The 16,754-nt window shown below is 40.1% G+C and overlaps 1 protein-coding gene across 7 annotated transcripts in view; it reads left to right on the forward strand.

The window, feature by feature from the left end:
• Positions 1–16,754, forward strand: part of SEMA6A (semaphorin 6A) — a 118,015-nt gene that overhangs the window by 44,430 nt on the left and 56,831 nt on the right. For 6 of the 7 annotated variants that reach the window (XM_035310163.1, XM_035310164.1, XM_035310162.1 and 3 more), the window contains exons 2-4: positions 6,873–7,010; positions 9,751–9,868; positions 15,485–15,545. In XM_035310163.1, coding sequence (XP_035166054.1) covers positions 6,911–7,010; positions 9,751–9,868; positions 15,485–15,545 — 279 coding nt within the window. In that variant the 5' untranslated portion in view covers positions 6,873–6,910. Of the gene's footprint in view, positions 1–6,872; positions 7,011–9,750; positions 9,869–15,484; positions 15,550–16,754 lie in introns of those variants that run through there. The other variant, XM_035310168.1, reaches the window with a different exon arrangement.

Below are 16,754 nucleotides of genomic sequence, written 5' to 3' on the forward strand. Positions count from 1 at the left end.
ACAAAATAAGGAGATAACCCGGAATCACTTGAAAAGCACTTTGCATTTTGCAAATTTTGCAAATTTTATTTTAGCCATGCGTTTCTGCAGATCTTAATGGAATGCTCTGCATGGTCGGTGTATCTGCATTTCATCAAACTAGTAATAACGTTTGCACTGTTCTTTTAAATAAAGGTAGATGCTGTTGCTTACTATACGAGGCAAAATCACTCTTACTGGTGTCTTTCCCTTGGGCCTAATCGTCACATCTGGCGTGCAGCCCACAGCAGCTGGGCAATGAGTAAGCAGTGCTGAATCCAATTAAAATGGTAGTAAAGCATGTATAGCAGAGGGCACCCATGCATTCCTCTTACAGTCGGGGAGAATTCTGATACACAGAAAAGGTTAGAGAGAATGTGCTTTGTACACAAAAGTTAGGTTCAAAAGGGATGTTGGAGAGGTGGGAGCCTTCCTTGGGCTCTGCCTCCCTCCCCCTGCCAGCATTCAGGAGAGACCCCAAGCCACCGTGTGAGTTAAAGGAGTTGTGGTGATTGCCCACTGCGTTCACACACCAGCCTCCCTGACATAAGGGCCAGATACCTGGAGTGCTAGACTGCTTTTTTGGCCACATGAAATGAATGGCCAGCTGTAGAGACAACAGGAACAGGACAGGAGAGGAAAGATGAATGATGGCTGCACTGCCAGTCACGAAAAGATGTTGGAGGCTGGTAGTGGCAGTGGGCAAAGAGCTGGCAAGAAGTTCCTGTGGCCACCTGCGCCACCATTCACGTGGCTGAGCAGCAACCGTTAGAGAAATGACAGGAGAAAATGAGCTGGCCACCCTGGCCATTGTCTTGCCACATGCCAGTTCGGTTGTGATGTCTGGCACTCCATGCTGCATCTTGCTGATAGCCACTTGTTTCTCCTGTCTTCTGAGCCTCCCAAACACTGAGCTTCTGTTTGCTCACATCTGCCTGATCCCCTTGGCACCATTCAGCCTGGGCATCTTGTATGATCCCTTCTGCTACCAGATGCAGCCACACAAGGTGCTTGAGGAGCAGTCAGCCCACCACCCAAACAGGATCAGACAAAGGATGCTTTCCTGAACAGCTCCGCTGTGCTGGCCTACCTATCCTCGTTTTCTGGAAACCACAGCCTGCAGGTTGTATTCCTGTCTTCTTGTTGTTGAAGTTATTTATATTGTTGTTGTGTTATTACTAATTCCTTTCCCTGGCTTGCAAAGAACTCTTGTCTTTCACTTTCTAGGAACTGTGAATTTAAAAGGGTAAATAGCAGTAACAACATCTTCCACTCAGAGGTTTCCAAAGGCTTGGTTAGCCAAAGGAAGCAAAAGAAGCTTGCCAGCATCACATGGCAAAGCAGCATAATAGCAGGGAATAGAATTCAGGTCAGACAGCTGGTTTATGCACTCTGCCTTCAACATGGCAAGGCATGTGTATGTTGATCAGTATGTGTTTTTTACATGTGGGTAGGTAGGTCTTGCTATCTTCTGATGAGACATTGAAGTAGAACTTGGGTTTCTCATTCACGTGTATGCTTTTAAAATTCTTACCACAGGAGAACCTCAAACCTTTTTGTTATTTGTGTTACACAAACCTGGTCAGGTTTTTTTTTTTTGTTCGTTTGCCTGTTTTTTGTGGTCCTTTTGCATTTCCCAGGATAAGGAATGTTGAATGTGATAGAAGCACTATTTGTTGAATATTTCTGCAGTCATTTCATAGAGGCTGCTGCTTTTTCTGGTTATGTGTTTTTTCTTATGCAGTAGTTCAGTTTCATAAATTTTTGGTTTCCTTGTTGTTCGGTTAAATGCTATTCCTTTTTACTAGACTTCTAGGCTGTTTGAAGGAGAATCAGTTATCCCTACATGTTTGTTGAAATAAAAGATTTTGTTTAACACTGTCATGTTTTTTATGGCCCTTAGATTTTCTGGTCTTGCTTCATGCATAACACAGACCATTGAATTTTGTCTGGTAATTCTCACATTAAGCCTAATAATTTGTGGATTGAAGTGCAGCTGTTGTGCATGAACACATCCCATCACAGTGTAAAAAAGGTCCGTAATAAATGAATATAACAAGATCTGTCCATTACTGATTAGACTTTCTGTATCATGGGAAAATGCTGACATGGTTACATTCTGTGATTTTTCTTGGACTTTTACAGGGGTAGCTGAATGCACAGTGAGGCCGAGGCAGCAAGATGTGAGGTTTTCTAAAATGGAATACTGTCTTTGCCGATCATTTCTTATAGATGGGTCATTGCTGTTGCTGCTGAATTTGTTCTTGAGATCATTCACTTTTGGAGTTTACCATGAAGTCAGTAATTCCATGTAGGACTTTTCATATGATGATATAACCTTGCTGGAGATTGCAAGCTTACAATAGCCCTATTACTACTAGGGAGGTATTTCTGTAGCCATGTGATCATTTCCTTGCCCGGGCAGTTATTCTATATCCATTTCCACCCATACTGTTGTTCACTAGAGACTGAAAAGTTCAGTCAGCAGAAAACAGAGCTCATCATGCTGCCTTAGCCATAGATTCTAAAATCCAGGAAGAGCACTAAGCTCAGTCTTTTCTCTTTGATTCAGAAACCATATAAGAATGAATATTTTTTTCTTAAAGTCAGAAATTCCTTCATCCCAGCAGTGTGGTTCTTACTAAATTAATGCTGATGTGTCATGCATATACGTTGGGGACAAAGTATACATAGATGTATATGTACATATACGTGTATATATATGTACTTACATATGTATAAGGAGGCTTTGAGTAAATAAATATAATAGTAATAGCAATTGTATTGCACTAATATTCAAACATGCTATTCAAAGCTGGTTCCACTTTGGGCTGCACTGTACAAACAGAAAAATATATTCCATCTAAGCAGGTAAAACTTTGGTTTCCACATACGTTAGGAAATTATATGGTCTATTTATACCTAATCACACTATGACAAAAAGGAAGGAACACAGAGGGAACAAGAAAAAGTCATCTTACATACACAGTATTTGAAATCACAAACTTCAGAAAGAAGAATCAGAGCACCAAAGTACCTTGCATGAAGCTTTATTTGTGTTGGTCTTAGGAAAAAATAAAAAATAAAAATAAAAAATAAAAAAAAAATCCAGGGGTCCACCAGTAAAAGAACAGCACAACTCACTCTTGTTGTGAATACTAGCATCCTTTAAGGGAGCAATAAGTATATTTTGAGCAGGGAGAACAGGGGCTCTGAGAACTTCCTCTGGCTGAGTAACCAGTACGACTTAATGCAAATTCGATTGAACTACAGTGGTTTACATTGACTGAAGGTCTCTCCACTGATGTTTGCAAAATGTTTATTTGGAGATGGCACCTGTACTCACCCAGCATTGCCACTTAGCTACTCTTGCTTCCTCAAACACTGCATTTAGAAGCATTTTTGATTAGGAAGTAGATTCTGTACAGTTGCAATTGAGAATATTTACATCACTCCCAGGAGCCCAACCAGAGCTGAGGATTTGCTGAAAAGGAAGGTTGTACTAAAAATAAGTGTGACCTTCTTGAATCAGCACTCTTCTGAAATTCCACTGAAACAGTACAGACCTTTCCACCATTGTAAGAGCAGCAAAAGTAACATTGTTTGAATAATTACCTCCTTGTGGAAAGTTGCCTTTGGATGCAACTTGTGTCATACTCGATGTTACTTTATTGGAACAAGCAGTGGTACAGATTTGTAGTCCACCTGAAACACAGACAGATCAAATTAGACATTTTGCAGTTGCTTTCTATGAATTCAATCAAATACATTAGTATTAGAGCAACAGAGAATTATGCTTCTTTTTCTGTCTTCTCCTTCTTCTCCTCCACAGAAAATACCTTTAGGAATGACAGAGTTCCATATACTTCAAAGCCTACTAATCTGATCTTGGTTAAAAGGCAATATGACAGTTCAATGGCTAATTCTTTTCAGGTAAAGAAAAAAAGATATGGTCCAATTACATATATATAAAATGACAGTGTAAGCATGCTGGATGTTGTACATTTGCTGGCAGGTGTCTCTGGTATATATTTCTGTGGAATGGTATGCACGTCTTAATGAGAAGTCAGTGATGGTGCAGAATCACCCACAAGTCTTCCAGGCTCTAAGGCAAAGAGGCAGCAATATGTCTGCAGTACCTTAATGCTTTCCTGGTAGCAAACACACGGTGTTGGATAGTGGATGTTGTGCTGATGGGTGGTAGCAGCAAGCTATTCTTCTGCTCCAGAGTCTCACTGTGAGCCAAGTGGTTTGAATTGTCAGCCTGCAGACTGATACTGTGGATGAATAAGGCTCAAGTGGAAGAAATGGATTGCTTCATAAGCTTCTCTCTGTTAAACTGTTGCTGCTCATGTGCATTTCAGAAAAGAGTTTTGCATTGGACTGTAGCAATTTCAAGAAGGAAAGAATTTAAGTCTCTGTATATTAAGATCAGATACTTTGTTTGGCCACTTTCTGGTGACAAAATTTTAAAAGTGGTGAAATTGCATTTCAAATTCTGAGAAGAGAAAGAAATGTATACCTTTAATGCATACCTTACCACTAATTCAAGCCTTTTGAGGGAAACTATTTCCAAGTATTGTATTTACTTCTGATGTTTATTTCTACTTTGGGCATCCCTAAGGCCCCCAAATGAGGTTTCACTGGGCATGGAAACAAATAGAAAGAAACAGTTCCTGCCCCTGAGAGCAGCAGTCAAGACAAAATGTAAGAGGTGATTAAAGAGACAAATGGAGGAAACAGTTAAAGAAAGTGTCTGCAGGCAGATGTAACTGTGTCAGTAATCATACACAGCTATCAGCCTAACCAGTGCTAGATGGAAATGCTTCTCTTGGGGCTTGTATGTACTATCTTCCAGTATGCATTTTCACATAAGGTATAATAGACAGTTTCTGTATTGTGCTGTATTTATTCTTGCTATTTTTATTCTTTGCCATCCGTCTGACACTTTGCTCAGTTAAGGTGTCAGTCATTGACTCATATTATTTATTTTTTTTTTTTTTTCCGGTGTCACTCTAACTCAGTCTCTCAGCTAGTTTGTTAATAGAAAGAGAGAATCAGCCAAGTTTCCAGTTTGTGTGTTTGAATAATAGTCCAACACAGAACGTAATAAATCATTAGCCCTTATGGACTGTATTGCCCTACAACAGAGCTCTATTCCAATCCAGTTAGAGGAACTGAAATTTTACTTAAAAGCAAATATCTGATAAGGGAAATTAATTATCATGACATTTTGAATTGGGTAAAAGATGGGGAATCAGCTGTGTCTGTGAAATTACAGATGAAAATGCAACACTCAAGACTTGTTAATGCTTTTTTTGGCATGGAGAAGGAGACATAGGTATCTAATATTAAGTGGTGTTGCAGAAGGGCAAGTTAGCACTTTGTTTGCCAAATTAAGTTTCAAAGACTATGTAGGTTATGAAGTTTGACTTTCTGCCCATAAATCTTGAGTGACTGACAGGCTACTGTAAAATAGCTTTGTTCAGAAGGAATCTTTGGCAGACGGCATCAAAGGTTTGAAACTCTGGAAGGGATGAAAAGAAAACCCCACTTTTACACTGATTTCCCCTGCAGATCAACGTCTGTGTGAAATTTGCCTGGGAATTATGAGCTATTTACTGTATTATGCACTGTTTTCTTTCACTATATCTGAAGGCCCCTGTGGTTCCTTTTATCTTCAAGATTTAGGGGTATTTTTGTACATGAAATGTGAATGAGTGAATGCATCAGTGGAACTCAGGGAAAAAATGCTGGTTTTAGACAGTTCTGTTCTCTCTTATTTTATCACAAGTTGGAGTATTGGTTTTATGGCACCAAAATTTATGGGTACATATTTTTATGGCAAAGCCCAATGACATGCTCTGCATGCTCCATCAGGCTCTCTCTGTGTTTCTTCACTTGATTCACTACTCTGCAGGGTATGAATCAGTCCTGTAGCATAACCCTTAATCTCTTCTTAACCAGAATAGTGTAGTGTAGTTCTTATTTATTTATCATGTATGTCATCATCTAATTATGTAAAGAAAAAAAAAAATGCAAACTCAATATTTCCTGTAAAACTTGTCAGCTATTGATCAGTGCAGGACACAAAGTTTCTCTGTTGCATGTAAGCAGATCAGGCAGAAAACTCTAATTCACAGGTACTTAGCCTGTCTTCCACCACAACTTGGCACTGCTGGGGCACGGGCTAGAAGGGAAATGCATGCTGGGGCAGCTTCTACTTAGAAACTCAGCATGCCTCCTCAGTTACAGGGAGAAGCTTGGAGAGAAGAAAAGTTCCCGCTGTGTTGTGTCCCTGACTGCAAGGATATTGAGTTGCTTGAGCATGTTTAGGGAAGAGCAACAAAGCTGGGGAAGGTACTAGAAGACAAGGCGAGTTTAGTGTGGAGAAGTGGCTGAGTGGAGACCTCATCACTCTCTACAAGTACACAAAAAGGAAGCTGCAGCAAGGAGGGTGTTTTTTTGTTGTTGTTGTTGTTTGTTTGTTTGTTTGTTTTTCTCAGGTGACAAGGGATAGGACATGAAGAAATGGTCTCAAGTTGCAGTAGTGGTGGTTTAGGTTGAACATTAGGAAGAATTTCTTCTCAGAGAGGGTGATCAAGTATTGGAATGGGCTGCTCAGAGAAGTTGTAGAGTCACCACTGGAGGTATACAAGAGACATGCAGACATATCACTAAGAGACATGGTTTAGTGACAAGACTTGGTAGGTCAGGTTGATGCACTTGATGACCTTGAAGGTCTTGTCTAACCTAGGCGATTCTATGATTCTGTCCTTTTCATTCGTGCTTTTTATGTTTTCATGTGCACTGGTTGAAACTGAATGACTTATGCCCTTGTTTGTCTTCCACAGGGTGAACTGAAGAAGTAAAGTCTCCCAGCTGAACTACTATGAGGTCAGAAGCCTTGCTGCTATATTTCACACTGCTACACTTTGCTGGGGCTGGTTTCCCAGAAGATTCTGAGCCGATCAGTATTTCGCATGGCAACTGTAAGTATAAGAGGCCAGAGGTCTTCATTTGCTTAGCAGTGATCGCTGGACTTCAATCAACAGTATTTTGCAAATTTCAAGTGCAATAAATAAAGTTGTTTTTCCTGATTTCTCCCAGATAAATCAATTTACAATCTCAGATACTAAGAACAAGACTTTCTAATGTTGATTAGTAACTGCTGGGTGGTAAGCTGTTTGATCCCCCAAAACCACAACCTTTTTCCTCCCCAAACAGACCTTTCAGTAGTATAATCAAACAAAATACCTTGTTTTATCCAGCAGAAAATGAAGGAAACTCTTTTTTCTTTTTTCTCCATGATCAAGAAATTCCTCACCTGACTTGTGAAACTGTAGTTCTGCATAGCCCTTGATACATCTCAGGATATCAAGCATAGCACGCTGAAACAGCTGAGTTCTAAAATGACAATTGGTTGAGCTAATACAAATATCCAGTCTTACTTCTTTAAGCTCTGATGGATTCTAGGTCAGCATTTGGCCTTTTTGGCTGAAATGTAGATTAAAAAAAAAAAAAAAAAAGGCAAGACAACGAATCTTTTGTAACAGAATATCTCTTCTTTCTCACCAGTAGTAATTGGCAGACTAAAAAATCTAGGGTAACACAGACAGCTGCAAGTCAGTACTGAGATTTACTGGCTAAACAGGTGGAGAGCTTTCTCTGCATTTCACCATGCAAGTCAGGCTTAACATAAGTGATTCCTTCACATTTACCACAGCTCAATTATGATTACTCTAAACAAAAGTCTTCTGAAGTCCCAAAGGTTGAGATATTTAATAAGAAGTACTTAGTACGTAACTCTGTAATAGCATGCTAAGGAATAGCAGGTCAGCAATGAATAGGCTTATGTTTAAATCTACTTTGGACCAGGCATTTGATTTTGCATTGAATCTCCTAATTGTCCTTGCTTACTCTGCTTTGTGGGGGCCTGGACATCCTGAAGCCTGTTTGTCTTGGGGAACACTAAACTGGTGTGCAGTTGATGTGCTCCAACTGCTAGTAGGCATCTCGATTACAGGAACATGGCAGAACTGCTCTGAAGCAAACCTCACTGAACCCTGTCTAGAGCGACCACTGGGTCTTCAGCACCAACTTTGTTCCAGTCCAGAAGGGTGATGCTGATTTTTCACATGAAACATAGGGTAACTTCTCTCCAGCCTATCATGAAATGCAAGTGAGCATACCAGCTCCTGCTAGATCAGTGAGCTACAGAGGAAACAGTACTGAACAAAGAAGAGTTTGAAAGTTGGAACTTGGCATTTTGTATGTAGGTCTTGATCAGAAGCATTAAGCTTCTGAACATATATCTTGGTTGGAATCTGATAATTTGTTTCTCCAAGAGTCCTCAGCGTCTGGGGACAGATAAGTTTCTCTTTCTATCATTTTGTTGCCAGGCTTTCTGACACATGGTGCTCTCAAGTGCTTTGCAAAAGATACACTGCACTGGCAAAGTCAGTAGTTTGACCAAACTTGACAGGGAGAATACTTTTAGAGGACAACAGATAAAAATACTAACGCAGTAACTGAGTTTCTGAAAACAAACAAACAAACAAACAAAAACTCCATCAAATATCTCCAGGTTTCTGAGAAATATTGATGGGGAAAATGTATGTTCAGACATGGCTCAAGGCTAGTCAAATCTGCGTAATGAGCGCTGGCATAGGTTGCACAGAGAGTCTCCCTTCCCAGAGATGTTCAAAAGACATATGGACATGGGCTTAGGCAACCAGCATTGGTGGTCCTGCTTGAGCGATGGGGGTTGGACCAGATGGCCTCCAGAGGTCCCTGCCAACATCAAACAGCCTGTGATTCTGTGAATATACTCAGACAGCAGTTCTGCCTTATGGTGATGTTAATCACAAGTTTACCCTCCTCTTGTCTTCTAATTGTCTTTTCATTTATTTAACTATTTCCCTAGTATGTGCATCTAAACATCATGATCATGTATTTGTGCAATCTAACAGCAAGGTGGGTCTCGGTCAAAAGGGTTCACAGTTGTTATAGAGTGAATAAATGCTCTTGCTGATTGGTAGAGTGAGGGAAAAAGCTGGCTTGTTGATAGCATAAACTCAACAGAGGGCTTCCAGTCAGTATTGTTGTCCAGTTGCCAGAAGAACTGCAGTATCCTACTGGTTGCCAAAATAATATGCAGTGACTTTCATTTTAAAAAGTTCAAGTAGTGGTTACCCACAGTTTCTCAGAAATCCCCACAGCTGCTCTACAATAGCAGTCCAATCCGGTAGGAAAGCCATGCAGCTGGCAGTCTGAGCCATGCAGAGCCAAGTCTTTTGCTTTAACCACTACCAGTTCAGTCATTGTGTTGATTGATGGGCCACTGTAAAACAGCTTTGTCCTGCTAGATACATTTTGGCAGCCAGGAGCCAGCATTTAAACTCTGCAAGCAGTGAAAGAAAAACTGTGAGAAGTGCCATGTACCTGTGTGCCAAGAGCTCTAGAGCAGCTTTACATTCTAAAGAAATTCCCAGTTTTTGTCTTTTAAAAAAGTAATGACTTTCTTCCCTACAACTGCAAAGACTAACCATGAAGAACTGTCCAGTTCTTAGTGCCAATACCTTCCTGCCCCAGGCCATGCTACTGGGGGAAAAGAGAAACCACAGATTTCAGCCACAGCCAGGCACCAGGGTGCTCTGTGTTAGCATGGTTTCAGTTTGTGACTCTCTTGTACTTCTTCTCCATAACCCTGTTTTTCTTACTTTCCTGCAGATACAAGACAGTATCCGGTGTTTGTGGGTCACAAGCCGGGACGGAACACCACACAGAGGCACCGGCTGGACATCCAGCTGATCATGGTCATGAACAGAACCCTCTACGTTGCTGCTAGGTCAGTAGCCCTTTTCTTCACCATTCCTTCCTTGCTGCTTGCAGAGCAGAAGGGAGAAGAGGAGAGATATTCTGAGTTCTTCTCTGCTGGGCATGTTATTTTTAGGATTTTCTCACACTCAGAGAGGGGTTTGCAGCCTGTTAGTGAGACATATTGGACACCTTGTTAGTCAGTCAACTAAGGCTTAGTTTTGCAAGGTACTGAGCCATTCCTTTCAGGACTACATACCTCCGCCTCCCTTTGAGTCAGAGAAAAGGGAATTTGCCATATAAATTTTTCAGTGCCGTGGAATAGAAGTCTGTCCTCATCCTGTAATTTTGCTTGTGCACAAAATTAATTACATATTTTAGAGAGTGATTCTGGTAGTGCACAAAGGCATGTTTGGTTAAGAGTTGTTAAACTTTAATGTTGCTGGTTGAGGCATATTTTTAATATTATAAAACAAACAAACAAAAAGTGAGGTGGAAACATGTTTGCTACTGTTCTTTTGATGTACTCAGATTAATTGAATTTGGTGTTTGGATTTTTATTTATTTATTTATTTATTTTTGGACAGCTATACTGTGCAGATACAAACACATGCCCCTTTATAAAAATTGCATATAGAGCCACCCATTCAGTCAGAGTAATTCAGCGTAGCCCTATCAGCCTCGCTGGCGCTACACTGATTTATACAGCTGCCAACCTGGCACAGATCCAACATTAACACTTCCTCTCCCTGCCTGCTGTTAGCAAAGGAGGCTGATGATTTCATAGGGGGAATTACCTGACGGAAACAAGACGAATGCAGGAAGAGCCCTGATTAGCAAGGGTGGGTAGTTCATCTCAGGACCTCTCAGTTCCAGATCCTGTTTGGGAAACCTGCCCCTCTAGTAGTAGCTTATTTCCTGTCATTTTTCTGGTCCTTCTCCTCCACCTGCGAAATATGCAACCTTCTGTGTGCCACAGTGAGCCAGGCTGTTGCTGCAGATGGGAGAGGAGGTAGGTGGGATGGCAAGAAGGTGAAGGAACAGCTGCTGAACAGGCAGCTCCTCACCACCACCCCTGTCCTCAAAGCCCTTGGTAGCGCCAGGAGCTCCTTTTCAAATAGTCACTCCCCATCTTCTGTGTGGTCAGATGTGCCCTGTGGTGGAGATCTGCCTATTGATCTCCACTCAACACCAAGTAACCCGTTTCTTTAGACCAGCAGAGTCATTGGGTGATGTTTTTACATAGCTGTTTCTCTGGCTGCTTGAAAACTGCACTTGTAACTGCTCACCTACCCAGGCATTGCAGTTGTATAGGCTAAACACAGCTTCTTCAGGCTTCTCACTTACTTGAATTTGTATTTCATCCATGTGGCAGGCTTTTGGTCTCTCGCTCATGCCAAGCCGTGTTGGTTTCCTTTCAGCCTCCACTGCCATAGCTTTCACTCCCAAAAGCAACATCAAGAACCAGAGTCTTAAAGCCAAGTTGTTGTGGAATTTGAGGTTTTCCAGCAGAGAACATCATTTTTTTTTCTGAACACTGTCAGTTTGCTTTTTGCTTTTTTTTCAATACTGATCTTTTTCCTGACCTTCCCCAAGGGGTCATAGCACTGCTCAGATCACACATCCCTGATGCCCAGCCTGCACTCACATCAGGCCTGGAACTCATTGTGGCAGGGCCTGCTCTCAGGTCATGCCAAGTGACATGGGCCAGCCCCTCATTTTCTTCTTGCCTCAAGTCCTGAACATAGCATGTAGACCAAATACCAAGAGTGGCTGTAGGGCACAAGAATCCCTTCCACAAGGGATTCACATTCACCTTGCAGATCTGTTTGCTGGGCAGTCTGCTGCCAGGCGCTCAGGCCTGGGGCATCTTCCCCCTGGTGCAGGAGCTGCAGTGGCACTGGCTGCAGTGGACAGTCCCAAGGAAAGGCCACCCTGCACTTTGTTACAGCCCAGGGCTTAGCATTTCTGCTGCCTTCAGTGTGATAATGAGCAGGGAAGGGGGAGCGGGCTGAAGCTACTTGGAAGGTGGCAGCAGGATTTCCTCCTTTTCATAGCTGAGTTCCGTTTGCTTTCCATATTTGTTTTCCTTTAAACTAGGAAATCATTTGCAGGGAGAAGGTGGTAAATCTGCTTTTGTGGATTTTGCTCTGTTGTGCTCATAGTTTGTTCCCAGACTGAAAGATTGACACAATTAGAGTCACAGTGCCCAAGTTTCCCAAGCCTAATCTGGGAAAACCCATTTTGGGACACAAAACTACTATGTGCATAAGTTATATAAAGAATGCAAACATTTGGGGTGAATATGTGTATTGGTGTGTGAATATGCATTTTTACATATTCTGTAGCTATATACTTGTATAAAACATTTTATTATAATAGGAGTGTTTCTATACTCCTTGAGCCTATTGACCTGCAAAGAAAGCATAAAGTCTTAGTCTGTTTTGTATTTACACAGGCACAAAAAATCTCCTTACATTTTTTTCCTCTGGTAACTCAAACAATCTTTGACATATTCTTTCCCACCTCCACATATTACTGAATAAAGCCCCTGCTGGGCTGAAACACCAGTGTCATATAAGTTAAAATTCAAAGGTCATTTTTAAGTAATAAACTTCAGGGAATTAGTCATCTTTTGGTAATTAGTGTAAATGAAAGTTTACAATACTGCTTTTGTTTCAGAGGCAGTAACACATCTAGAGACTGAAGTAAATGTGTACACAATTGAAGGTGTTTCTTAAAGCCTTTTGCAGCAAGATTCATTGAAAACTGCAGCTAATGTAAATCCCTTAGCTATCATATCAGGTGTTGCTTTCATGCTTTCAGTATGGCAATGCTAAATTTACATTTGTACCATTAGCAGAAAAGCAATCAAAACAAATGATTAAACATTGACAGTTTTGTTTTGGTGTTGCTGGTCTTGGGTTTTACTTTGTTTATTTGCTTGTTTTGGAAAATCCAGTGTTTGCTTTGCAGATAGTCTCTTCCAGGAGGAGAGGATGAACTCAGGTTTCAGAACTGCCGGCACTTTACTACTGAGTGACTGACACAGAACATAATTTCTGTCTGTCCATCATGTCTTTCGTCATAAAGTGTGTGTGACTTCTGTATTGAGTACTATCAAATGGAATTCTGTGTCACTTTGGAAAGGCTTACATATTATCAGGCAGAGATAAATTAGCGTAACTCAACCAAAGCCCATGAAACCATGTTGCTCTGCATCTAGGATGTGTGAGGTACAGCGTGTAAAGGAACAGCTGTTTTCTTTTTTCTCATGGGAAGAGTACCATCTCACTGTCTCTCTCACACTCATACACACACACACACTTTTCTAAGTTTGCCATCCCTCCTCCTCCCACCATCTTCTGTGGTGACTGCTTTTGTCCACATTATCTGTCACCCTTCATGTGTGCGTACAAAACAGTTTATTGAGCCCATGAAGCATCGGGATGGCTCCCTCTTCACTTGCTGTTACACATTTCCAGACGCTGCACCGAGTGGCCAGGGGTCATGCACAGCCGGTGGCATGATTTAAATTCCCTTCCTCCACAAGATTATGCCATGGCAACAAAACTCGGTTCTGCTGACTGGAGGTGGGAAAAACGGAAGCTCTAGGATTAAGTCAATTTGTGTTAGAATAACTTAATTAGCAGCGAGCTGTACACATACCACAGCTAGTGGATAGTAGGAGTTGGGCAGCAGTGGGAAAAGGAGGGCAAGGATAATCGGGTATTGTCTGTGGCTGGAGAAGGTTCCCCATGATCTGACAGCTCTCTCCCTCTCTACTGTCATTGTCAGCAAATTTGTTTCAAATGCAGAATGAGAAAGTGATATGTAATTTACCTGATATTAACCCTATTTAACATGATCTCATAACTCAGAGTCTGAATTTTCTTTGAATTATTTTTTAAACCAGAAAGTGAGCCCCCTGAAAGATATTTTACTGAGGGTGGAACTAAGCCTCTTTCTGAATAACATCACTGTACTTTTAATTATCTTGTTTAAAAAGAAAAAATCTTAACTGCTGTAAACTAAGACTGATAATTAAAATCAAGAGCTGTGCTGGAAGAACATTTTTAGAGATCCAGCAGCACCTAATTTGCAATTCAAGAGACTTTGTTCCCACTTTTACATAGTAGGAGTAACAGCAACAAAGAGCAATGTACATAAAAAGGGAATCGTGCAGTAGTCTATAAAACTGATACAACGCTAACCGGTAATCTGAGCCCAGCACCAACCCTGACCACTGCTCTGCCAGTAAAGTAAGGCCAATAATACACTGAAGCATTAAACCAATCTTGAGAGAAAATGACAGTTCTGGTGTTACAGAGTCTGGAGGAGAAAAAAAAAAAACAAAAAAAAAAACTCAGTTTTATGTCTTAAAAAGTAAATAGCCTCAAGTGCTGTAGCAGACAGAAGGTTTTAAAAAGCCAGTTCCATGTAACAATGCTGCCTCTTTTCTCCGCATGAGAGAAGTTTTGCTAATTCTCGTTTTGATAATGTTTTGTGTTTGTTTTATTTGAGAGAGAACACTGTTTCCCCCAAACCCAATAAAGTGAAGTTAGTCTTAAAAGCAGAAATTTCTAAAATGGAAGCAGTCTGCAGTCAGTATCTTACTTTCAGCATATGCCTGTGTAGACCCCTCTAATGCCCTGGATCATTCTCCAGCTGCACACCTTCCCACATTTTGAAAAAAAAGTTAGTGTTATTTCAAGAAGAAATGAGATACTCCATATTTTTCTCTTCATTCCCAATTTGGTTTAGTTTTTTTTAAAATTTTTTAATTTTTTTTTTTTTTTTTTTTTTTTTTCAGATTTTAGGTTCAGAAATGTCCTTGTTCTCAGTTTGTGCAGAAAAGAATATTTTAAAATGCCTCTTTACCTGAGTATCTGAGTCTATTTACCCTTTCCAAAGAGAGATTGGCAGCTAATTGTAGAGAGAGTCAGGCTCTCAGGAAAACAGAAAAGCAAATGCAAGGTTAGAAATGTGAACTTTTTGCAGAGGAATATTTTACGCTTTACTTTGGCCATCAGTGTGTGAAGAGAAGAATGATTCCTGGGAAGAGTTTCATGGCTGTCAACCTTTTGCCTACCATATTGTCAATCAAATAATCACAGCTGAGGTTAGACACATAATTAGAAAGAAGGAAAGAAGGAAAGAAGGAAAGAAAAAAGCATTAACCTCTTTTTAACCCTGAATGGCTAAATATGGCACAGTGACTGCTAGTGACTGTCACAAACTATTGCAGCTGATTTCAGATACATAAAAGCATCTGCTTGCTAGACCATGGCATCTGCTGTAAGTCCTGGGGAGTAGAAAAAATACAAGGCTCATCTCCTTTGCAAAATCTTATTTGTTGAAACAATCCCTTTTAAGAAATAATATTGCTTTGAAGTTTTGTAGAATTTTCCTTTTTTTTTTTCTCCTTTTTTCATAATGGAAAGGAAGATAGTTTATATATGGAAATGCTTTTCTGGGGGAAGCATGCAATGCTGTTTGTAATGTTTCCTGGTGAGACCTGTGATTATATATATATATATTTTTTTGTAAGGATTATGGATTACCTGGTGATAGATAATTCTCCTCATAATAAATGAATGGTTTGACTACTTCATTTGACTTTGGATTCATTTGCCTTTGTTTACAGGGACCATATTTATACTGTTGATATGGACACATCACATACAGAAGAAATTTATTTTAGCAAAGTAAGTAGCTTTTATCATCTTCCAGAAACCAAGGACACTAGAACAAGCTTCAAATAAATAGGAAGATGACATTGTTTCAAACAACTTGCCAGCGCTGCTATAAAAACTGTAATAAGCAAGTAAGATGGCATTGCTAATCATATTTGGGGAAAGCTAGACTAGCAATCATGTCCTCTGTGAATCTCTGATAAGTGATTTAGCTGGGTTGATAAGCTATCCGTACTGAAATACAGTGCAGTCCCTGATGGAACATACGTCAAACATATTCATTTATATTCAGCAGCTTTCTATAATGGCTATACTATCCCAATTAAGTATACTGAAACTTTCATCATAAAAAGCAAGTGCTATTTACATATTTTCATGCACACAAATTCACTCATGCAAGTACTCACTAAATAAAATCTTATTATAGCATCACTTTGTAGATGTATTCACATTATCTCCATGGGAAGTTACATTCAAATTAAGAAAGAGCTTTGTCTGCATTACCACGTTGCATATTAACATAAACATGCTAGAAATAATCTCCCTTTAGCTCCTTTAGATTGTACTCACTTTATGTAACACGTGGCAAACAGCCTTGGTCCAGCAGACAACCATGTAATTTGACCATTGGGTGGAATCTACTGTAGGAGGAAATAGTGTTTCATTATAGTTATGAACGATGCTGAAGATGAGCTTATGCCTTGCTGCTCTTCAAAAAATTGAGGTCACAGGCTTGTCATGAAAATGAAAGCAATGTTGCTACATCCATGCTTATTCTTTCAGTTTGGGGTCCTTAAGCAAATGGGTAGTGCATCATTTTACTAACGGGAAAGACTGTCAGGAGGAAAGTCATGGTTAGAGTGTCTAAGGTGTTAATACTATCTTAGGCCACTTGTTCTTAAATAAAGTTTGATTAGAATTAATTAGCCTACCATGTGTAACATTTTCTGGAACTCACTGTAAAACAAACAAATAAATAAATAAATAAAATAATTAATAAATTAAGGCTGGGATTTACCTGTAAGTGTTCCAGAGGAAGAATACTAGTGGATAAAATCAGCACTATCATGATAGGTAGAGCACCCTCTGAGCCAATTGGCTAACTTGAAGTTATAAGAATTAGCAGAATTGCAGTCTCTTTGCTAATCTAAAATGTTGGCTTCCAAAATACATACTCCATTTAGGTTCCAGTCAGGATATATAGTCCATAAATGTTTATTC

The sequence above is a fragment of the Oxyura jamaicensis genome, chromosome Z, assembly GCF_011077185.1.
Source record: "Oxyura jamaicensis isolate SHBP4307 breed ruddy duck chromosome Z, BPBGC_Ojam_1.0, whole genome shotgun sequence".
Lineage (NCBI taxonomy): Eukaryota > Metazoa > Chordata > Aves > Anseriformes > Anatidae > Oxyura > Oxyura jamaicensis.